Source organism: Caretta caretta, chromosome 4 (genome assembly GCF_965140235.1).
Source record: "Caretta caretta isolate rCarCar2 chromosome 4, rCarCar1.hap1, whole genome shotgun sequence".
Lineage (NCBI taxonomy): Eukaryota > Metazoa > Chordata > Testudines > Cheloniidae > Caretta > Caretta caretta.
The window spans coordinates 110,606,466-110,632,167 of NC_134209.1; the positions used below are offsets into that span (position 1 = coordinate 110,606,466).

The following is a 25,702-nucleotide window of genomic DNA, read 5'->3' on the forward strand; positions in this document are numbered from 1 at the left end:
TCTTATGCACCAAGATGAAAGAAGATGGAATAAACCACAGAACTGGGGTGGGAGGAGGGAAGGAAACAAAGTGAAGCCTGAGTCCAAATAAATAGATTTTCTTTAAGTATCCCCTTTGACTCTCCAGGGAAGTGCCACATATAACTGTTGTAGATCACTTCTGAAGGAAGGCTAACTTTCTGCTGAAAAATTAAAATAAATAAATAAAAAAGGAAAAGGAATATATTGTCTTTTATAACAGAATTTTGAATTATATTTCACTTAAATAAAATGTATCCTGGTGCAAAAATGTACACAACTTAATTCAGTTTCAACCTTTAGATAGCAAAAAATAGCAGAGGGAGAGAGAAATAAAGAGTATGGTAATGGGGAAACAACATCAAGGAAGGCTGTTTCAGATCTGCAGAAAAGGGACTCATAGCAAGAGTGGTGAAACTACGTAAAGGGACAATGGTGGGAGACTAGTGCTATAAACGTGGGAGGAATACAATGGGAAATGGAGACATTGACAGTTGATGTAAATTGGCCTTGACTTTGATGGAGCTATGGCAGTTTACAACATGGTTCGCAAGGTCTTGCAGCAAATCTGGGGAGGATTTTAAAAACAAACAGAAGAGTTCTGTAATAAATTGGGAGATGGAGTAGAGATGTTTGAGGCTGAAGGTGACACAATTGGTATTGGAGGTCAATTGGCATTTCTTTATCTGGAGATCTGGGTCTTGAGGAGGCAACCAGTGACATTACAATGGTCAAAGTGAGAGAAGATTGTTGAAAATCTTATGCATGTCTTAGAGATGGAGACAAGCCAATAACGCACATGACAAAGTTACAGAGACTTACCGGGCATGCAAGGGGATGGAGTATTCAGGTTCAAAGATAACCATATATCTATGGATACTTAAGGAAAATGGATAGTCTAAATTCTTCCCTGAGCTCCCCGTGAAATTGTGGCTCTGCACCTTCCCAAACACTGGTCTCTGCCTTAAAGGCATGGTCTAGCCCCCATATATTTAATAATAACTTCCGATACTGACCACTTGTAGCCATTCCATGGTATGTTTTGGAGAGCAGGGGGCGAATTGCAGTGTCCTGGATAAACTTCAACTGGGGAATTCTCCCCACAGTTTCAGCTGAATGAGATTCTTTATTTCCAGTCCTAAATTAATACCCAGTGGAGCTGTGCAAGGTGAAAAAGCTACTATGTTTCACCCCCGCCCCCAGTAGTGACATTTTATAGATGGGTTATTTCTGTGTCTGACTGTAGATTGTAAAGCAAATTAGGATCCTTACTGATAAAGGATATATCAATCTCACAAAAATGTCTGGAAGAGAGAGACTTCAAATAGTAAGGAGTTGTGGAACTTACCTTTGGTAAGGTTAGTGCTAACTTGCATAAAGGTGACTGGTCCTGATAGTCATCAGGCAGAAGGGGTTGATCCCACTTCTTGGCTATTGTTTCTCTGCTCATTTTGTAAAATACTGCAGTTCCCTTGTAATGAGGTGAGCTGTAGTTACCAAATTCATCCACTTCTTGGAGTTGGAGCTCCAGTCTGGGCTTTCTTTGTGAATGAAAAGTAAGCCTGTAGGCTTTTCCAAAATTCTTCCCATCATCTGTATTCATTATAAAAAGATGTATTTCTTAGACTGAGTTTTAATGTCTGATTCTCCGGTATATAAACACAAAATCTTTTGCAGAGCAAGATAAGTCAATAGGACTTATACAAATAAAATCATACAAAACAAATTGTATTCAGGCCTGGGACCTAAGTATGAAACACAGAGCAACAGCTACACTTTCCTGGCCACTTAAATTAACGGTTACATTATCTTTGCAGTTAGCTGCCTCAAAGTGCCTCTAAGGAGAGATGTGTTGCTGCTTGAAAAGCAATGCACATGGAGATGATAAAATTAATGAAATACAAACCATGGAGAGACAAGAAATGAAAGTCCATGTTGACAATTAAATTAGTACGAGCAGAAGAAAATATTGTATCTAAGGCTCTAGGAAACAATGTGTACTATTTTGTTAAATGTTACACTTTTTGAGGTGAGCAGCTGGTCAAACTTCAGGACCCTTGAGGATGTTCCAGTTGGGAGGGAAAATTGATGATGGAATCAGGTACCTTTGATGCAATCTTGTTTATTTACAAAGAATGGACAAAGTCCTGTTTCCCTGAACACAGGAGAAACCAAAAAACGGGAGACACTCTCCTTGCACACTGGTGCAAACTCCTTCAGCCTGCACTCCCTCCATGCCTCCCTTACCACTCCACCCCCGCCCCCCCCCCCCAAATGTTTTCTCAGTATGCTTTTTTCCAGGGTTGTCTTACCAGCTGCTTGTTCAGGCTATGTTTGACTCTCTCTGCTCCTTCTATGTCACTCTCCTGCTTCTGGCTCTCTCAGACCTATTCTTGCCCAAACAATAGCCAGCAGAGTTCTCCACCTACATAGCTCAAATTTTTGAGTAGCCTTGGATGCCCCTCTTTGAGACTGCTATTGTTTCTTTTATTTAACCTGAATGAAGGGAGGCTGCTATACTCATCAGTTTAAGGGACTTTAACCCAACTGATAACATGACTATTTGAGATGTGTATTGTCATGTAAGTAAACCTTGTATTATAATGACTACAGAAAGGGGGAAGAGTTGCATGTACATCCATAAGTTTTGCATTTCCCTGTTTTTTGAGTACTTAACTCTGCAACCGTAACATTTTCTTCACATATTTTGTATAACTATGCAATATACTTGCAAAGCTAATACTATTTTTTTCACACTGATTTTCTTTGGATGGGTTTCCCCGGGAAGAATTTATGTAATGTGTACAATGTGACCTCTGAAGGTGGTAAGCTACACCCTCATAATTAATTTTAAAACCTGGCAAAGAAGAGCATAAATATTTTGGGTAGGCTTTTCAAAAGTGCTTAGTGTAGTGAATAGTTTTTACCATGGTAATAGTGAATGACAGCAGTTAGACCAACTGTGAGCACTTGTGAAATTTCTAAACAATAGGCTATCATAACATGAATTAATTCAGAGGGCCACCAGCAACAACATTAATATGCCCTAGATGCCACTATCCCTTAAAGTCAATTGAGTTACTCCAGATTTACACTGATGTAAATGAACAGAATCTGTCCTTTTTTATTCAAAATCCATTTAACCCCAATGAGATGTTCTTAAAATGACCATAAAAGAAGATTAGTAGAAAAGGGAGGGCTATGGGTAAAATATTGACCCTATTGAAGTAATTGACAAAATACCAATTAATGTCAAGTGGGCTAGGATTTCACCATATGAACTTCTTTTCATGTAATCAGAGTGGAGTGGTTGCCTATCGAATTACAAGTTTACAAAAAATAAGGACTGAATGACAACAGTGAAGTGTGCCGTTTCAAAGAATTACCTAAATGCAAGCTCACTATTTGCAACAGGTGGAAGCAAGACAAAGTTCTATATTATATGAGATTTGTTCACTTGATAGGTTGTATTTATGTACAAGAAATGGCCAGTTTACCTGAGGCAAATATGTTGCCACTAAATCTAAAATGAATCTGCTCTCCTTCTCTTAGTTGAAACTGTTGCGTTGGTTCTGGAGGACCAAAGTATCCCTCCTCACGCAGGTTTTGCAGCTCCCAGTTCAGTTCTTTGGACAGAACCAGTAAAACAACTATTTTATGAGGGTTTTCTTTTTTCTGATATAGTACGACATTAGCCATGGTGCTGCGAATGGCTTCCTCCAGAGCCTGCATAAATAGAACTAGATGTGTATTGTCCATGGCAAATGAGAGGCGGATGACAATAAAGCTGCATTAAGAAGAAAAGAAGAGAGAAGAAAATAAGTAGTCCCTGAGGTGACACTTAATTCTTTATTGAATTATAAATCGTTTTATTTACCTTTTGCAACTTATCAAGCAAGATAATATAGTGGTTCAGGTAACTGATGACCATTCTATAACATTTTTCCTCCTCAAGGTAGGAAACAAATGCTCAGATTAGTTTTCTGGAATATGACATCAGGCCAAAAGTCAAGCTGTTCAGGATTGAAAGCTTTATTGAAACATTCCCCTGTTGTACCTCATTTTTCTCCCACTAAAGGCCATAGGTAAAATTTTCAATTGTGAGTTTGGCACTTATCTTAAGTCCCACTGACTTTCAACAAAAATCCCATTGATTCCAACTGGGCCATTTAGTAGTAAATTTGAAAGGGAAACAAAACATCTTTTGTGCTGTGTACCTTTTGGATCTTGTTGCCAGAGGATATTATTGAGTTAAAACAAAATATGAAAGGCTAGATATGTATATGAATAACTCATGCTTCAGGGCATAAGATAACCACAACTTGGGGGCAGGAAAGAATTTTCTTGCTCTCTTACAATAAGCTATTGAATAACTAAATGATCTTGGTTGTAATGGGAAGGTTATACCTCCATCTGAAACATCCACCAGTGGCACTGACTGCTGTTACACAGAATATTAGAATAAATTCTCAGTGATCAGTTCAAGTATGTTAATCCCTATGTTATTTCAGTTCTCATGAAGACTCAAAACCCAGCTGATGAATCAAAATATTGTAATTGGAATAAGAGGGTAACTGGTTTTGAGGGAAGTAGAATTAATGTGTATCAAAAATGTATAGAAATGATGACTAATATATAGTATGTAGGATCTTCAGCTGAAATATATATTCTCATATTTGATCAACTATATTGTAATTGCAAAGTATAGTATGTACATTACAGAGAATAAATACAAAAGCTGTCTCATTTCAGACCTTTATATCATACTAAATTAAAGATTTTAAATAAGTATTTAAAACAACATGAATTTATATATTCGTTTCATTTTATATTTTTAAGATATGATGAAACTGAGGCAATTTTTTTACATATTTTAATAGCAGTATATTTATGATTCAATATGTAGGGAACTGTTTTTTTTTTCCATGTTTCTTCCTGATGTGTTTACAGAGCTTTTCACTTCTAGAGCCATTTAGAATATTTAGCTGGATGGAACAATAATGCAAGATACGATAAGCCTCTCTAACAACAGACTCAGATGTAAATCTGGCTATTTGACATGAGTAAGATACACAACTTGTTGCTACTTGTATGAAACTTGAGTGTTAGGTGTTCAGTGTTAGGGCATATCAAAATATCCTCTATTTTGTTTTCAAAATGATACAGTAATAAACTACAGTGAATGACAGAGGTAATTGCTGCACATGTACATAGTAATCTGCACTTTCACCAAACTCCCAAATACCTCCCAGTTCAACACAATAAGGTCTTTATTCTAATGTTCATGGTTTTGAGAACACAGTCCTTATTTTTGCAGAACTCCCATAGACATCAATAGGGATTTATCCTGCATAAACATAGCAGCACTAAACCCAATATGTATGAAATCATGTGCATAAATTCTGCGGAAAACAAATCACAAATTGATTTTCAAAGGTTTAAATGCATTTGAGTCAACTGTGGTTAGACTCAGGTTGTTTTGGTTCCCAGGCATGATCTATCATACAAAATTTGTTGGCAGAATCTTTACATAAACAGAGAATTTTAAGTGAATACTGGAGAATATATGTCAACCTGAAATCTTAAAACTGACAGTTATGCTCATCCAGCCAGGGAGCAGAAATACTGTCCAATCAAAATTAATTACTATAACTTAAATTTCAGATGTCAAGTGCATTCTGTGTTATGTTTGTGCACAATATACAGATGAAAAATTATTTACCAAAATAATTTTTGGCATAATTATTCATAACATACAAATCTAAGAAAGTCATCCGTATCTCATGAAACATTTACAGACTGGAAGAGCCAAACTTTGGCAAGTAAAATAATTCTTAGTGAATGATTTCTCAACTCTAGTAAGTTCCCATTCATTAATTTCTTTGGATATGAATCTTTTATCTAAATAATTGAATGAAATTATTTATATGTTACCTTTCTAAATACTCATCTACTTCAAATGATACAAGTCCGTTTCGTGCATTCCGCACAATAACATCATCAAGCACAACCCACTCCTCTTCTTTGCTTCTGTAACCCAATACTTTCAAGGATTCACCAAGATTCTCTCCATGTTTTCTCACAGAGGCACTCATTGCCCTGGACAACCACAAGACAGGAGAAATCATTACAAAGGTTAAAATAAAGCTCTGTGGATATTAAATACTTGTGTTGTAGCAGTGTCTTTTCCCTTCTCTTTAATCTGCCTAGCTGCAGACCATCTGGGATGGTTTGTCTCTTACTGAAAAACTGCATCTAGAAAATGGCATGTATGGACTGGTTTGCGGGTATACTCAGGCTCTGTAGTTTGGAAAGGTTCATGTCCAAATGAATGTAGTTAACCTCTAGTCTAATATTGAGCAAAACTTATATCAAGGTTTGCTTTTGACAAGGTCATCTGATTTACACTGATTCACCAGAAGTGGAAATACACGTTAGCCCTGTGTAAAACCAAAAGTCTGATCTTGGGGAAAATAAAACTAGCCTTCCAAAACTAGTTATAGTTGTTACGTGAACCAAAATATAAACTCATAATAAGACAGTTAACAACAACTGGGGAAATTACAGACAATTACACACTAAGATGCTATCTATCGGAGCCAGAGAAACACAGCAGCTAGGAGACATGGTTTATTTTTGACTTCTTCAGCTAGATCAGAGACCTCAGCAGAAAAGCCACCTATCAAGGAAGAACAAAATTAAAATAGTTTCTGCTGAACTGGAGTGAACAGTCTGATCACATGGGACAGACTCAATCAGGGTCACAAAAAAACCACAATGTGACTTCCTCCACCCAGCCTATCCCTATAAACAAAGCTTGAATTTTAAGGGCCCAATTTTCAAAAAAGCTGAGCTCCTTCATGTCCTGTGGTCTTCAACTAGTGCTGTGGGAAATCAGGTGTTCTGAAGAAAGCCTAAATATACTCTAAAAAATGGCCTGAGAAATTCTGCAGATATCCAAAGGAAGCAAAAGAGTTTGCATCAAGATTATATGGACGCTGCACAGTATTTCATGAACATGTATGTTCAGTGGTTGAGCTTTTTGGACAAACTACCTCCCTTCCCCCCCCCCCCATACCTGTGTCCTTCAGACGTTTTGTTTTAGTTTGAGCCCTGTTTTGTATAGATCCTGAGTCTCTTTCTGCTCTACATTACATGTATGTGGTATAAGATTATGCTTTAAAGAGTTCTAAGACATTTATTGGTTAAATATAAAATGGTTCAAAGTACTAGGAATACGTGAAAATAAGTTGCAGTTTGTTGTTTTATTTTGTGTTAATCCAGGCCTTGAACACTATGTAATGTATAGGAGCAGAAAAGCTTAAAACTATGTGGCTCACTATTCTTAGGCCATTGAATCAAGTTATTCAGCCACATTAAATTGTGTTTTGAGACATTTTAGTTTGACCCCTGGTTTATACTCTTTCTCCTCTGCATTATACCCTCTTTCTCCTCTGCATTACAGGTATATTTGTACTAACTGAAGTAATGAAGTATCCTGGGTCTTCAAGGAACAGAATCCATGTTACAGGCACACTTCAAATTAGAACCTAGCATAAATTCAGGTACATCTGAAGTTCAAGTCATGTACTTTACACAGCTCTAGGCTGACAGCATTGCTAAGTGTGGGCAGGTGAGATGCAAGCATTTGTGAACTATCGAACACCCGTGGTACAGGATATCGGTTTAGAACTTTCTATAAGCAGTGATGACCAACCTTGCCAAATCACAGGGTGCATCTATGATGAGGATGAGGGTCTACAAGGGATTAGAATGAGACTTAATCCTTTTTAAAAAGTGATCTAAGGAGGTTTCCAGAAGTGAAAAATTGGAACAGTTATTCCCTTTACCACCTAAACCCCTGCTTGTGCGGCAGCCTATTTGATTTTACATGATGGAATATATATTATAATTTTCAAAGGATCAGTAGGATTGGTTAAACCATCTCTTTGGGATTTAGAGGAGCAACATTTCTAGGCTGACAGCAACCTGCTCCAACTGGCCCCTAAAAAGAAATCCCACTACCTTTGTTCCTACTACAGGGTTTTATCCAGGCTTTCACCTAGGGAAGCAGACAAGTGGGTTTCGTTGTCAGGAGCACTTCATTAACCTGCCAGTTAAGAACTACTATTAGGAATTGTCACCAAGATTACCAAAAGTGACTAGTGATTACAGCTGTCTCTATTTTCTAAGGGGGAGGGGCTGATTTTCAGAAAGAACTTGGTGCTGTACGTCCACCCTCTGATCAAGCTGAGCATAGGCGGCGAGTTATATGGGCCTGTGGTGCCTATACTCCACCAATATTTAGGAACATGGGCCCGGCTCCACCAATGTTTGGGCTTAGCGCACTTTGTGGGGCTCTGCGCTTCAGCAGGATGCTGGGTCCAGGGTGGCCTGAAGGGCTAGCGGGGAGCCTGGTGCTGGCAGCAGCAAGCGACGTGACCCAGCGCCAGCATGGCCCTGCTCCACCCCCTCCCCATTCCACCCTTTTCCCCCAAGCCCCCACTGCACCTCTTTCTGGCTTCCACCCCATCCCCCAAGCAACGCCGGGGCTGGGCAGAGCAGGCTTGGGCCAGGTTGCGTCACTTACTGCTGCCAGCACCAGGCCCCCCACTAATCCTCCAGGCCACTCTGGACCTCGTGTCCCCCTGAAGTGTGGGGCCCCCAAATCACGGGGGCCGGGGTGGTTGTCCCAGTCCGTTCTATGGACGGGACAGCTCTGTTTGGATCCATTCTGGGCACCACCAAAAATTATATAAACCTGGCACCCATAAAGCTGAGCAGTGCTGGGCACCGTGAAATTAAGGCACTCAAAAAATCACTAGGTTTTGGAACTCTTGACCCATATAACCTTCTGACCTTTTAGAGTAGAGCCCAGAGACCAGGCTGGCCATCTGCCCATTATAAGGTTGTTGTCCTTGATCCTTCTGTGCTTTGAACTATTTGTTTCACATTGTACTTGATGTCATTAATGGCCATGAAGAAGCATTGAGTAGGAAACAGAACTTAGAGTGAGTGGGTTTTTTGGTTTGTTCTGCTAGGAAATAAACTCAGCCATCTACAGCAATGAAGGGTGAATCCTGGACATGATCGTAGCTGCCACTCTGACTAACATTGAGTTGTATTCTGGACTACTCATGGAATAAAATACTACTCAGTGTGAGTCAAGCTGGCAAAATCTGGAGTTAAATAAAATGAAAACAGCAAAATTCTTCTTTACTACATATGTCTCAATTTTTCCCAATCTTCTGTTAAAAACCCTGGGTGAGATCCCCAGCTGGTGTAGGTCAGGGTGGTTTCATTGAAGTCAATGGAGCTATGTTTTACATCAGTTGAAAATCTGGCCAATTATATTTTTTGAAGAGGACACCTTCAGAACACTTTAAGGTGAAGAATATATTTTAATATAAAACTAGTTTGGTCAGGGCTATTTGCAATTCCATTGATGCCTTGATCTTGCTGGATTTGTAGGTAGAAGTTCTCACTTACCAAAGATGATATGCAGTTGTAACCCTGGTTACAGTGGCACTAGATGCTCTTCCATGTTCTGTTGCATCTCCCGATCTCTTTTTTTCTGGATTTGGAGGACAGGGTAGAATAACACTGACTGACTTGTTAAATGGCTGGGATGAAGGATGCTGGATATGAACCAGTGGGCTAGTAGACACTACTGCATGGTACATGTCATATTTTGCCTTTAATATGGAAACCAGTGATGGCTCAATTGGCTGGACCTATGTATAGCAAGTAACAGAATAATTAATGTACAAGTACTTAAATGTTGCTTTTTTAAAAATCATTTTAGTTTAACTTCAGGAACTGGAGGAGAGTTGCATTTCACAAAATCTCTTCCCATTTTTTAATTGAGACCATCTAGATTTTTTTCTTTAACTCTGTTGATGAGCTCTAAGATTCTTCCTTTCCCAATCATTTTACCATATGCACAACCAAGTGCTTTGTAACAGTGTCATCAGAAACTGCTGCCATTGTTAATTAAATAATTTGGACTCCTGTTAGTGTGTGTGATTGTTTTAAAAGGTAGAATTTATACACTACCTTTTTGTCTGTACTCTTATATTCATTTTTATGACTCTTTTAATACACATTCTGCTTGCCAAGGATTTTAAATTCATGCTCTGATTTAACTTGTTGTTTTCATTTACATATTACAGCTAGGTCAAATCTTGAGGTTCTTAGTCAGAGTAAACTCTCACTGACTACACTGGGAGTTTTGCTTGAGAAAGGATGGAGGTGAGAACAAGAGTATTCATATCATTATTAGTAAAAGTAATTATTTACACATATTTGCAAAAATAGGGTCAGATTTTCTGGATGCACCAGATCAGGGAAGCTATAAGGTAGCCAATTTTCTCTCCCAGATTCTCGGTCCCTAGTACAACAGCCTTCCAGTTCTCTAACTTTGGACCAGCTGGTTATAATCCCCTAGGATCAATATATTATCTAGGAATAGCTGAAGCATATCATAGTCCAGCCATTCCTGACCTCCCAACTCTAGGAACACCCTCTGTGCTTGTGACTCTAAGGAGGAAGGAATAGGAACAGGTTTTATTGGCTCTATGCCTGCTGGGGACATCCACACAATGAGGTATTCCCAGCATCGGACTTATAGCAGCGGTGCCCAAACTTTTCCTGTCATGCCCCCTCTTACCAGTAATGGAATCTGTCTGCAACCCCCCTCTATTACTGCACAGCTGGGGGCAGAACTGGGGCTAGAGGCAGAGCTGGCTTTGGGGCAGAGAGCGAATGAGGGCAGAGCTGGGCTGGGGGTGGAGCTGCGGCTGAGGTTGGAGCTGGGCTGGAGTGGAGCAGGGGATGGAGTAGAACTGTGGCTGCGAGCAGAGCAGGGGGGCGGAGTAGAGCTGGGCCAGGCCTGGAGCTGGGCTGTGAGTGGAACGGAGCTGGGATCAGAGCTGGGACGTTGGAACAGCAAAGGGTGAAGTGGGGCTGGAGCTGGGGCTGGGGCTGAGAGTGGAGCAGCGGGGAGAGTGGAACTGCAGCTGGGATCAGAGCTGGGCTGGGGTTGGAACAGGGGTGAGAGTGGAGCTGCGTCTGGGGACATCATGGAGCTGCAGGTGGGGTCGAAGCTGGTCTGGGGGCACAGCAGGACTAGGCAGCTTTCAACCTGCCCCCCAAGGGCTGGCCAGGGCTCCACCAGATGGCCTGTCCTGCAAAAAATATTCCTCTGCACCCCCCAGGCGAGCATGCCCCACAATTTGAGGACCACTGACTTATAGGGAGACAATGACTCTTTTGCACTTCCAGATTAGCTCAAAGGGAATGGATCAGAGCGGAGAAAGTTTGCCTACAGAATACACCACTGCCTGACCCAAAGACTTCATGTACTGTGTAGATTTTTTAATTATAATTATTAATATTGTTGGAAACAGTCTTGTTTCCCAGAACATAGCAAGCATACAAATAGCTACTGCTTCATTTATATCTGCTGTGACAGGGTCAGGCTAGATGGCTATAGGAGAGTAATAGAAGGCAGATATATTAGCCCCAGGCTAAGTAGGTCCCTTTTCCCTGGGTAAGGTAACAGGGAAGGTTCCAGAACAATCAGGAACCTTCTGGAGACAATTAAGACAGGCTGATTAGAACACCTGCAGCCAATCAAGAAGCTGCTAGAATCAATTAAGGCAGGCTAATCAGGGCACCTGGGTTTTAAAAAGGATTTGACATGAAGCCCAGGTCTGTTATGCATAAAGGTTGCAGAGTCCCTCTTAATGTCCACTCCATATCCACCTAGCTGTCTATGCAGTGGAACCACAGTAATAACACTGTTTGGAGGCCTTCATCATTATGATGGGTTTCTCTTTGGAACTACTCATGTGACCTGGACATGATGCAAAGAAAAATATGAATATTTCACACTTACCTTTAACTGCATGGTCACTGGAGAACTGAACATTTCTGGAGGGTAGTAGAAAGAGATTCTAGAATCCATGCTTAGCTTTTGTGAGAGCCCTTTCTTTGGAATGGTGAATGTTTCTTTTTTTAAGCATGAAACCACAGAAAAAATACCAAGCTGGCAAATTTTCACCTCTGCAAAGGTCCCCTTTGGGAGAAAAAGGATGCTACAATTGTTAGTAGATTATCATTTCCGGTGGATGAACTAACTGTATTCTGAGAAGCAAAATGAAAATAACTTAAATGTTATTACCATTTTGACAGCCTGGTTCTCTACTGTGTTACTCCAGTAACTTTCAGTGGTGAATAAGGCTCAGTGTCATTAACAAGTTTTCATCCTATGTTTAGTCAGTGGGAGGGTGGGTGTATGCAGATATAAGTGTTACTGTTCTTTAGGTTAAATGCAAAATAATCTCTCCTCTGTTTCATTTACTAAAGAATTGTCAACTTCACACGCATGCTCACATTTAAAACAAAACAAAACTGTAGAGTCATCTGTATTCTGGGGCAAAGTACTTCTCCAATTAATGTTTCTGAAGAGAAGATGTTAATTGGGGAGTTTTGTATCCAATCAATCATGGGGAATCTTGGAGAGAGAAATACAATTTAGTCTAGAAAAAAATCAGGTTAGATCCACACTGAACCAAATTATACTCTGAGCCACCTGTGGGAGGAAGGGAGGATAGGCAGCTTTAGGTCACCTTTATGCCTCCCTATCTTGGGGGTTGTTCTGGGGGCGTGAATTAGCACCTGAAGCTTGAGGCACCCAAAACTAATGGTCACCTTAGAAAATGTGGGTCTTCGTATTTAGGTAACCTTGGCAATATAGGAAATTCATGATGGAAAGCATGGCTTATTAATCACTTCTTTAATTGCAAAATTTAACTCAACCTTAACTGTTCAGCCACAATAGACCCTGTCATAATACTCAAATAAGAATTCACCAACCTTCTGGTTTCCCTGGTACCCATCAAAGGAAATGGGAGTTAAGTAACTTGATTGAAAGTTCATATTGGTCACCTTCACCATGATGTCTCGATAATTTCCTCTGTAGCGTGCAGTGAATGGGATTGCAATGTTGATAGGAAAGGGGATTAGTTTCCCCTGGTCTAAGCACGCAACACTGATGACATTGCTGACCAGCGCCTCAGAATCTTCCACCACCAAGGAACTCATGTCATTGATGATCCTGCATACTAAATTTTCGAGAGTGATGGAAGGTGCTGTAATATAACAGGCAACTTCAGGTTCAATATTACCACTCACTTCTGCTAGAAATCTGCAGAAAAATACACAATATTATTCTCTGGGCTTTTTTTGTCCTATATTATGTAAGCAATAAACCAATTTATATATGCATTTAATATATTTAAATAATAAATATATCCAAATTATCCACCTATCTTTTCAGTTTTTATAAAGCACAGGGAACTGATCAGTAATACCTTGCATTAACTAACAAGTGCATAGGACCTAGAAAAATATCAGTAACACTGATTAAAAATGTATGTTACAAATTATAGGAAAGCTGCCTAATTTTGGGACCTGATCCAAAGCTCATTGACATCAATCAATGAAATCTTTCTACTGATTTCAATAAGTTTCAAATCTGACCTTTTATGTGCTCAAGATTTCAGGAAGCTACATTAAAATCTTCAGTGCAGAGTTACATTTTTATTTAGTGTCCATACTAAAGGGTGAACTGCCCTTTATGCACGTCCAATGGCTGGAGTGCACGCAGATGTGTGTTTACAAATAGTCAACTTTTTCATACTTACTCTTTGTTCATCCAGGGACTTGATCTTTCCACTTCTTCTGAATCATTTGTTGAAAGATTCATAGCAGGTGTATTGCATATATTCTCCGACCTTGCAGACTCAATTGCCTTGTTTGTGTTGTTCCCATTAATCTCATAAATTTCCTCCTTTTTCTCATCATCTTTTTCTTCTTCACATGAATTCTCTGTTGGTTTGTGATCTTCATATTCCATCTGAGTTGGAGGTTCTTCACTTACTGCCTGTTCTTGATCAGAAAGATTGATTACAGATCTATCACAGATATCTTCGGACTTTCCAGATACAATTATATCATCTCCATTGCTCCCGGGAACTTCTTGAAAAGCTCTCTTTGGGCATTTCTTATTATAAGGCCTTGCTCCATGACTTTCATCCTTTCTGTTGCAATCTTTTTGCTCTGTATGTGAACTCTGTAGGAGCTTGTGATCTTCATTTTCCATTAGCTTTGGGAGGTCTCTGCTTACTGCCTGTTCTTGATCAGAATTTTTTTCACTTACTGATAAAGCAGTTTCTTTTTCCACTGTTTTGTTTTCACTTGACTGGACTTGGTGAATGTTCGGACTTTTCCTTTCATTCATGGGAGAAGTTACCTGGAGTCGCTGACGTACACCAGCAGATACTTTCCCAGAATGTGTCTTTTCTCTTTCGCACACAACTATTTCATTGGAAACAACTTGAACAATCTGGGATTGAGATTTATCATCATGTCTGCATCTAATATCATAAAATTTGTTTTTTGCCTCTTGAAGATGTGTAACTGTATCCAGAAAGAGTTCATTTATTTTCCGAAGACAACCCACAAGAGCGATGATCTCTAGAAAAAAATGTAATTAATTGTCACTGAAATATTAGTGATAGTATGCAAAAAAAAGTCAATACACACACGAGAGACCACACGGGTAAAGTAATACATTTTACTGAATCAACTTCTGTTGGTGAGAGAGACAAGCTTTTGAGCCCCACAGGGATCTTCTTAGGTCTAAAAAAGGTACTCTGAGATCTGAAAAAGAGCTCTGTGTGGCTCAAAAGCTTCTATCTCTCTCACCAACAGAAGTTAGTCCAATAAAAGATATTACCTCACCCACCTTGCCTCTTTAATATCCTGGGACCGACATGGCTATCACTATATTACCTAATACATACACAAGGAACTCTGCACAGCTATGCAAATGGCTTATGTATATGCATATTGGATAATATATTCTGTTTCTTTTCTTTCATTTTTTATTTAATACACAATAAAGTATTTATTTCAAAAGCAAAGTGAATTTGAGTGACTTAGTTGATGAAGAACTGGATACTGACTTATAAAACTATAGTCTCAGCCCTCCCAGAACTTCTAATTAATACTAGTTTAATGATCAGACAGTAGCTAAATTCTTGAAGACAACCAATTCAAATCAGAAAACTGCTGCATAATAGCTGTAATTAGCTCAGGAGCAGTCCAATATTCAATCTTAATTATTTTTCTGTCCAGAAGGCCTCATTCTGCAAGGCGCTGACCACTCTGACCCTGATCCAGCAAAGCAATTAAGTATCTGAGTAGTGACAGAGACTTCCCACATGGTTAAAGTTCGCAAAAAGAAGAGGAGTACTTGTGGCACCTTAGAGACTAACCAATTTATTTGAGCATGAGCTTTCGTGAGCTACAGCTCACTTCATCAGATGTGAGCTGTAGCTCACGAAAGCTCATGCTCAAATAAATTGGTTAGTCTCTAAGGTGCCACAAGTACTCCTTTTCTTTTTGCGAATACAGACTAACACGGCTGTTCCTCTGAAACCCATGGTTAAAGTTAAGTGCCTTGTCGGATCAAACCCTAGACATGGTGGAGATTTCTTCTAATGAAAGCTGAGAACACTCCTGTGCGGAAACACAGGAATTAGCTGTTGTTTCTATAACAACTGTGTGACAGGTGTGGCAATTTCTTGCCATATCCTTGGGAGACCTTACTGAATTAAGTTTAAGAATCTTTGAGGTCCTTTGTATTACATTAATTGTTTATGTAACTTCTGAAAGAGGGAGAAGTGAAAGATGTGAGACTTGGGGGTTCAAAGGACTATACTCAACAATGTGCCAGACAAGAATGGATTTATGGAACAAAAAGTGTTAAGTGGTTTTACTGGGGAATACCTAATAGAAGTTAAATGCAAATCCCCTACCTCCAGTTATGCCAAAAAACCCAACAAACCAAAACCCAGCCTTTTGAAATTATGCCCTGAGGAGTGGGCCGTTGTCTGCTGATCACCTCATACATGAAGCCAGAAAGGCCCAAGCTGTGTAAAAGAAAGACTGAACTATTCATAGCTGTACTCATTCTGAAGCTGAAATAGTTATGAACTTGTAACCACAAGGAAAACCCAGTTGCAGGTGTTGAAGGACTGACACCTACCAGAGATCGAGGTTGGAGTTGGGGTGACCTTTTAAAGCAGGTTTGTAGGTTCTTTTATTGTTTTGAATATGTTCTCTATAATTCTTTCACCTTAAGAATGAATGTGCTTACTTACAGAGAGCTGTATGGTAACTTGTAACTGAGGGCAATTATGCTGTTCATAGCCTCTAGAGAGAAAATAAAGCATTGGTGCTGGTCTGTTTAGGCAGTCTGGCTTGCTGGGAATATCACAGTGTTGGCAAGGAACTTTGCAGCCTGGAAAAGCCCCTGTCAGGAGGGGGAGAGATGTGCATCTCTATTCAAGAGAGGTGTGACAGCTGAGGAGCTGGGATCCCGGTGTGGTGCACTTAGTGGACGAGGGAGGAAGGCAGGTGTAGTTCTCCTGAAACTGTCATATATGATGGCAGTGTATGAGGGATCTATGACAGGGTGAACTGCCAGAAGTGCTAACAGCAGTGAAAGCAAATACTGCGTAAGGAAATAGCACAGAGGAAAAAGTCTCATGGTGTTTTAGGGAAAGGAATAGAGAGAAGAGAGACTGGGTGAGGGGGGAAATGGGTTAAGAACAGCTGAAGAAAAGTCAGCAGCTTGAGTTATGTAGCGAAAGGCAGTGCAACCCTAAGGAGTGGACAAAGGTGCACCTTGTTGACTTGCTGTTTTCTGACGACGGGAAGAGAAATGATGGCTCAGGTTTGCAGGGAACATCCAGCCCATTGAAAGAGGGTCCAACAGGTGGGGAAAATCTTGGAGCCAACTCCCTGGAGATAAGCAAGGAAGAGGCTGCCAGAGGCAGCAACTATGTCTCATGGGGATTGAACGCCTCACTGCAACAGAAATTGTGGACAGACTGACAGAGTACAAGAGGCTGGAGAGGGACAGAGTGCGACTGGAACTCCAGCTGTTAACAGACCAGGAGCGGCAGTGCCAGGATGAGAAAGAAGAGAAGAAGAACCAGAGCCAACAGGAGGAGCAGCATGAGGAAAGAGGACAGGGAACATACCAGCTCGAGATGGAGAGACTGTGCCAGGAAAACTAAGCTGGTAGATGAAACCAAACCCCCTGTACCTGTCTCTGTGAGTGGCATACACTTCAAATTATTTCCTCATTTCACAGAGGGGGATGACAATGTTTTTGAAGCGGAGTGTGAATTGAACAAGGTGGGAGAAAAGAACATGATGTGGTGGGTTGGTTCACTACTGTCAGGGACAAAGGACTTGGACATTTTCACCCTTATGGACAGAGAGGACTACAAAGACCAAAGGCACTCACACTAGGCTACCAGCTCCTCAATCAACATCTCTCGGATGGAGACCCTCTTCTCTCTTCCTTCTATCTGGGGTTTTTCCAAGCTGCACAGTTCTCTGCCCACACTGTGATATTCCCATGAAGCCAGACTGCCTAAATAGGACATTGTCTGCATTTTGCTTTCTCTCCAGAGGCTATGAACAGTGTTTCCCTCAGTTACAAGTTACCACACAGCTCTTTCTAAGCAAGCACATTTATTCTGAAAGTGAAAGATTTACAGATAAAACAAATTTAAAACAATAAAAGACCCTACATGCATGTTAAAAAGCTTATCATACCACCTGAAGTCTCAAGTTCTGGTGTCAATCCTTCAAAACTCATAACTGGGTCTACCCTGTGATTAGAAGTTCATAACTTTCTCAGATTCAGAATCAGAACAACCATGAATAGTTCAGTCTTTCCTTTACACAGTTTGGGCCTTTCTGGCTTCATGTATGAGGTGATCAGCAGACAATGGCCCATTCCTCAGGGCATAGTTTCAAAAGGCTGGGTTTTGGTTTATTGGATTTTTTTTGGCATAACTGGGGTAAGGGATTTGCATTCAACTCCTATTAGGTATTCCTCAGTTAAACCTTGGGCCTTAGATCTTGGCCTCATATACAAGACAGTCAGTAGACAATGGCCCACTCCTCAGGACATAGCTTCAAAGGGCTGGGTATTTTTGCATAACCAGAGGTGAGGAATTTGCATTCACCTCCCATTAGGAATTCACCAGGAAAACCACTTAACACTTTTTGTCCCAAAAGTACATTCTCAGGCACATTGAACAGTATAGTCTTTTGAACCCTCGGGTCTCACATCTGTCACAGCTCCATCCGTCGAGAGATTACATACTATCCCAGCCGACAATAATACAAAAACCATGCATGTAACACAATGGATTCCAAAGATACATAATCTTAATTCAGGTTTCAGAGGAACAGCCGTGTTAGTCTGTATTCGCAAAAAGAAAAGGAGTACTTGTGGCACCTTAGAGACTAACCAATTTATTTGAGCATGAGCTTTCGTGAGCTACAGCTCACTTCATCAGATGTATACCGTGGAAACTGCAGCAGACTTTATATACACACAGAGAATATGAAACAATACCTCCTCCCACCCCACTGTCCTGCTGGTAATAGCTTATCTAAAGTGATCATCAGGTGGGCCATTTCCAGCACAAATCCAAGTTAAACCAGAACATCTTTAAGAACATCATTAACATCATTAACATCTTTAATGAACATCATTAAGATGTTCTGGTTTAACTTGGATTTAAACTTGGAGAGTGGTCAGTTTAGATGAGCTATTACCAGCAGGAGAGTGAGTTTGTGTGTGTATGGGGGTGGGGGGGATGTGAGAAAACCTGGATCTATGCAGGAAATAGCCCGACTTGATTATGTAAAGAGTTGTCACTTTGGATGGACTAGCACCAGCAGGAGAGTGAATTTGTGTGGGGGGGTGGAGGGTGAGAAAACCTGGATTTGTGCTGGAAATGGCCCACCTGATGATCACTTTAGATAAGCTATTACCAGCAGGACAGTGGGGTGGGAGGAGGTATTGTTTCATATTCTCTGTGTGTATATAAAGTCTGCTGCAGTTTCCACGGTATACATCTGATGAAGTGAGCTGTAGCTCACGAAAGCTCATGCTCAAATAAATTGGTTAGTCTCTAAGGTGCCACAAGTACTCCTTTTCTTTTTGCGAATCTTAATTCAGTAAGGCCTCCCAAGCATATGACAGGAAATTGCCATATCTGTCACAATGTGACCTTATAAGAAAAATGGATTATTTTATTTTCCTGATTTGTCTTGTCTTATGCCCTTTCCTGGAAATTCTTGCAAAGAAAAACGTTCAAGGATTTTAGATGTATTACTTTTACAGCAACCCTCAAGCCTTTTGCTGTCAACTCTGTAGCAATTGGAGAGTTTTGGAACTGTCTCTCTTCATTTATTAGATGCATTACAAATCTCTGGGAGCATTTCTCAGCATATTTCTGTTCAGTACTGTGTGATACTCACAGGCTTGTTTCTGAGGTTAAATCCAGTGCAAGTCAAAACAAATAAAAAAGTGATAGAGATGAAACACCATATGCAACACTTACCACTTGCAAAAGATTGAGAGAGAGGGGGGAAAGGACACCAAATAGGGTGATTCTCTTCTGAATAGAATCCAATGACTCACCTTCACTGCTCCTTCTTTCACACCTAATGAGGAAGCTGTCTAGATTAATCAATACCTTATTGTTTTCTACATGAAAAATAATTGTATTATATGATAACGTTATTGGTGTGATGCGATAGATTAGATGGGCCTTTTCTTTCAGTCCTAGTTTTCAGAGGCTTATATAAATCTGTCTCCAAAAATTACATTTTCAAGAAAGTTTTTTATATTTGTCCTCAGCCAAGGAATTAACATTTGAAAGATCCAAAGAAAATGTATTTAATGGTTGTTCAATTACCAGAGTATGAAAAGTATGTATTTTTTTATTTCTGAAGTTGGAAAAAAATTGTGCAGATGCATTTTTTCACTCTAGCAACTGTAAACTGCCTTGGATCTGAGATTTCAAACTTCAAAAAAAAATGTAGATTTCAATAAAGAATGAATGATTGCATAATGTGAAAAAAATGGTTGAAGAATAAAGAAATGAAGAGAGTGGATATAGCATGATTTGCATGCACCCTTACTGGCTTAAGTATGTGCCATTATAAGGCTAAATTGTGCATGTTGTTTACTAATGTAAATCTGAGTAAATCTGAATTTTACTAATGTAAAAATTCCACTGTCTTCATTAGAAATGCTTTGCATTTACAGATTTACTAGAAGAATTTGGTGCGTGGTTTGTACAGTAAATATAATTGATTCAAGATATCTTACCTTATGGACCAGCTAGCATATACTTGGTAAGGTAACAAAGGGAATCCCAAAATGTCCCTATACCATTCTGGCCTTAAAGAGGGCTTCATTTAGAATAAAGTCCTATTCTCCTGTACCTGTCCCTACTTCATTATCTACACCAGCTATTTCCAGCCCACCACCACACTAGCAGTCAGAGGCGCAACTGATTCCTAACCCAATGCTCTTCCAATATCTGCAACTCAGCCAATATGTAAAGGTCATGTATTCTGTCCATTTACAACAAAAAAAGTGGTTTTATTTATATGTATTTTGATTTGTAATATGTCTAGTCTTAGAGCTCTAAGCACTTCTACCGGATGTAAAAAAATCAGTTCATACCATAACTCACAACAATTAAATATTAATACTGAGAAAAGGATCCTCCACTAACTTAATTATCAGTTTGGGGGCAATCATTCTGAGAATATCCCAATGGTCATCTCAGGAACATGATATGGAAGTAGCTCAAGTGTGGTTTCAAGATGACCGACTAGGGTAAAAATTCCTATTGTTTTACCAATCCTTTGAGGTAAAACCGAATAAGAAAGGCAGAGGGGGATGTGCTCCATTCCTTCCACTATTTGTCCAATACTTTCTGAACCCTCAGAGTAGATTTCAAAAAAAGCACCTGAACTGCTAAGGTTTAGTGGGTGTATTCCTCTCCCTCACCCACTTGTGAAAATTGCTGCCAACGTGTAATTAAATTATGGGATTTTTAAAAATTTAAATTAATCATAATCTCTCTCACACATCAGATACATGTATATGGATGCACCTAGTGCCATCTGTAGGGGAGTCTACATTTTGGATCCTAACTGTATGGAGAGAGGGATTCCAGAATGGATGGATGGACTAAGGGGCTATGAGGAAGATCAGTTTCCAGTTGCATCTGAGATCCACTTGGTGTAACAGAGAAGGGGAGCAGTAGCTGGACACAGACTGGCTTCAGGGGTTTAAGCAAACAGTTAGTACTGCTTATATCACCTGACAAGGCTTGCAAAACCTATTGAGCAATCTTAAAACTATTTAAGTGACCAAACTGTTACCTAATACTATAAGTAGGATCCAGAGCATAAGACTATTACAAAAACATCACCATGGTTACCCACTACAGCAGAAACTATTTGCCTGCATCTAGGTGGTTTCAATTTGTGTGTTATTTACTAAATAAAGTTGCAGCCATTAAGCCATTTCACCTTAAATTTGTCTCATATTTTCCTTACAGCCTACACACCAATTTATGTACAGCGAACATGCATATTAAGGCTTTAAAGCTGACACTAGATACAGTAATACAAAATATTGCTACAGATGCTATGGATATTACATGTAAACTCCAGTTATGCAAACCCCCATTACCTGAAATTTGGAAATAAAAATGTAGGTTTTTATTTGAAATTTTCAGTTTTCCCCAGTTCCATTTTTTTCATATATTCTTGAGCCATTCTGAAAACTGAGGTTTGCCTATCCTATGTACCTTTGAATTTCCTGACCTGTATTTGTTTAAAAGCTGAACCATATCACTGCATAGTAATTTTAGACTATTCACCAACATTGTGTTAAAAGAGCCTTTCCGCATGTTGTTCCAATGTTAACCTTGAAATTTCCTGCTGTGCATTTTTTAAAAGCATGTGATCACTTTAAGGACTGTACTTTCCTTGTTTTTCTGACCTGAGATAACCCAGTTTCAGAATACAGTGGCAGTCTATGTTTAAGTGTCTCCTAACTTCTTTACTAACTCGTTATTTTATATGAAAGAGAGAGACTATGGAAAAGAATCTTTTTGGAAAAAGAGAATCAGAGAGTTATGAATGAATGAAAAGTAGCTAATACCGATCACATATACATAGTTGGGAAAACCAAATTGCAAGCAGGTCTTTTCTCACTAGAAAGCTCTTGTATGATCTTGGATATCTTACGAAAACCATAGAGCTAAGACTCATAAGTACGGGCATAGCTGAAGATCTGAGTCAGGAAATTGTATCTCTCAGTCTCTTAATCCTGGTGTGCTAAACTAAAATATTATTAAATGCAGAGATTGTATTTTTCTGCTATATTTTGCTAAATATTCTTGATGTGGTGGGATTTGGGGGAAATTTTTGGTTTGAAAAAGCATGCTATCCTTTGTTCAGGATACTATTTTTAATGTGAATCCCACGTGAAAGCACATAATTGACCCATTAAATGTAAATTTATGTAATTAAATACTATTAGCAGACCAGTTTAACAGTACATTAAGAAGGGGAAAATCTAGAGTAATTTAGTTTCCTCAGGAAAGACTGGAGGAAGACTTTCTGGTTTGCTTGAGCTATGCAGGATCAGAGGGCAGAAGAGCCAAGAATTGGCCCTTACTTGTTTATTTTTATACAAATAATAATGCAAAACAATATAGATAAGGAAACTTTATATTCATTCAGTTTAATTCATTATTCTACATGGAAACCTTTTTTAAATCACTATCTCTTCAGAAAAATACATGGAGAGAATAAAAAGTAAAATATATTCTACTGAAAGAACAAATATTGAAGTTCCAATTAATGTAAAATGTGACTTCACATGAGCATCAGAGGGCAAAATTTGGCTTACTATATATTAAATAAATTCTCTTTATGGTTAAACTCATCTTTACTTGCCTTGACTTGAAACCAATTGCTTGTGTTTGTTTTGAAGAGTATTCAATAGCTGGCAGGTGTCTTGTAGGATCTCTGTATTATGTTGTAGCTGTTGGCTGAGGGAACTGCTGAGTTCTTGCATGAGAAAGATCAATCTAGGCATATATTCCGCTGTATCTTCATTATCTTGAAGGTCACCCTTTAGCAGTGTTTCTCTTGTCATTAGGTTTAGATGCCAAATCTGTTCCAGTACTTGACTTGATTTATCTGTACCAGGTGTTATCTTACATTCAGCTACTTCCATTTTTAAATATAGAAAATATTATTGTAACTTCTCACATTCAGAACACTTCCAAAATATTGTAACTTCAGTTTGTAACTTAATTAGGGCATAAGAAAAATGTTGCATCGTAGTCCTACTGAAAAATCAAGTACCTAGCTCTGAAACTCTGAGCTTAATGTTGACTATTAAAAAGTTACTAGGTGACAAAAAGGAGTGGCTTTCCAGGAACTAAAAGGACTACTGTACAAAGAGATGTCAGTGTGTACCAAACTGATTTCAGAACATAAATGTGGCAAGATTACATTACTGGAGTATACAGCAGTGCTGTGATTTTCAAGGGATCTGAGCACCTGCATTTCAATAAAACTAGTTCAGTAAAATAAATAAAAAATAGTTCAATAAAAATGGTCAACCCCTCTGAAAGTCAGACCATAAATTTCTGTTTGTGATTTTTGCAGTGTAGAATGTGGATAGCATACCTCAATGAGTGACCCGAAGCTCTTGAGAACAAACTGGCATTAACAACTACAAAGAGTCCTTAGGCATGCCAGTTCATAAATTTCAGGTGAATCCATTTAATTTATAATTGTGTTTTATCAGTTGGTGGGATGAAGTATATGCCACCCAGGCCCCGAATGCAGACCTGTGAGGTCAATTATGTTATTTACTGCACCTGCAGGGAGAGCCAGGCTTAGCTGAACATGAAGCCTAGCTGGGCAGGCCCAGGCTGGGTTATTATAAAGATAGGAAGTTTGTAGTAAAAGAGGGGTGTAGATAGATAGGGAGTCTGCAGTTACTCTCTGGGAACAGAGAGGAAGAAACAGAAATGGAAACCTGAGGATTCTGAGCCTGAAAGAAGGGTCATCTCAGAGAAGCTGTGGGGAAGAAAGGCTGGGTAGGAAGAAGCCCAGGGAAACAGTAGCAAGTGTGCAGGCCTTGGCTAGTTATAGGTTGCTGGGTTTGGACCCAGTGTAGAGACACTCAAAGCCCTGAGCCAAGAGGGTAAACAGACAGTGGGGCCCAGAGTTGGGGCTGAAGACCTGTTTTAAGGGCTTTAGACTGTGATGTGTGGAACTCTGTTATGCTGGAAGAGGAGGTCTACCTACATAGTGACCTAGCTAGAGGGATGACTCATGAAGAAAGAGTGAGGGATCATGTGTTGGTAACTGACAGAAGGGGGTGCCAGATGGGGCAATAGCTAATTCCATACCCAGACGTGAGTAGGTGCTCCTGCAGGAAGTGAATCTTTTAAAGTTGGCGATATTGTAAAGATGTTCTGGGGTCTAAATAGCCACACATCTGGTAACAGTACTGAGTTTGAAATATATACTTAATGGCTAAAAAGATCTGCAAACACACTTTTCTAATGGCAGTGAACATGTAAGAAAATGTGGCTTTGTATCTATCATGCAGTGAAATGCTTTATTTTAGTTGAAAAGGTAAAGAAAAAGCACTAGAAATTCAAGTAACTGAATTACTAACATCTAAAGCTGCATGTAAAACCTGAGTAACAGTAGTGTGAAACCTAGGTAGACCTTTTATTTTAACTAATACCAAGCCATGAAGAGTCAACTATGTCTCTTCCACAGGGGAAAACTGTCCTTATGAGAACTTATGCACAGATGATAGGAGAGCTGAGCAGTGCTGGTGACACTTGAGTCCTCCTGCTGAAGCAGAGCAGGACGGCTGACAGTAGGTAATTCCGCTGGCGGGTGGGGGTGTATGCTGCTGCTCCTTCAAAGAAAAAGGCAGGCTAGGCCTCTACTACTGTGTGCTGCAGAAAACCAGTCCTGGTGGGTATGTTTTTAGGTGGTTAGCCTGAGCATCTGCCCACGCCATCCTAGGTACAGTGCTGTTTTTAGCATGCTAGTTCAAGGAGAGCGAGTGCAGGTAGTCTACCAGAGCTGGAAATCACGCCTCCCAAATGTAGATGTACCCTAGAGGTTCTAATCCAAAGCGTACTGAAGTCAATGAAAAGATTCCTGTTGACTTCGGTGGCTGAAATCCTGGCCTCCCTGAAATCAATGGCAAAACTTCTACTGACTTTAATGGGGCCAGGACTTCACCCAATGAGATTTAGATCCAGACCTACCCGAATGGTAGTGGATAATACCCCTAAAATAGCAGATTGCTCTTTTTCAAAATCATGGAGTTGGCCACCACTGTAATCCTTGGTTCTCCCTTAACAGTAGATTAGAATCCTGCTATGATGTTGAAGGGGAAAGAGGGGCTTTAATCCCCATTAGCACAGCATACGATAGTGCTGGGTTTGACCCAAAATGTATACTAAAGACTCATCAAGTGTGTCTTATGCAGTCATTCTGTATTGTTTTCCTTGTAGGGCCTGTTATTAATACAATTAACATAGCTCCAATTGTGGTTTGTTTTTTTGTAAATACAATTTCAGTATAAAAGTGAAGGGAAATTTCACATGGGGTATTGTGTAGTTTGAAGATGTCAATCACAATGTGAATGCTAAGAATTACTATT

The 25,702-nt window shown here is 39.6% G+C and overlaps 1 protein-coding gene across 1 annotated transcript in view; it reads right to left on the minus strand.

The window, feature by feature from the left end:
- Nucleotides 1-23,233, minus strand: part of DTHD1 (death domain containing 1) — a 44,892-nt gene extending 21,659 nt beyond the window's left edge. The window contains exons 1-8 of the mRNA XM_048848606.2: nt 22,951-23,233; nt 13,728-14,559; nt 12,898-13,228; nt 11,918-12,097; nt 9,508-9,752; nt 5,953-6,117; nt 3,516-3,805; nt 1,367-1,611 (exon numbers count right to left, since the gene is read on the minus strand). Coding sequence (XP_048704563.1) covers nt 1,367-1,611; nt 3,516-3,805; nt 5,953-6,117; nt 9,508-9,752; nt 11,918-12,097; nt 12,898-13,228; nt 13,728-14,559; nt 22,951-23,233 — 2,571 coding nt within the window. The remainder of the gene's footprint in view (nt 1-1,366; nt 1,612-3,515; nt 3,806-5,952; nt 6,118-9,507; nt 9,753-11,917; nt 12,098-12,897; nt 13,229-13,727; nt 14,560-22,950) is intronic.
- Between the last annotated feature and the right edge of the window lie 2,469 nt (nt 23,234-25,702).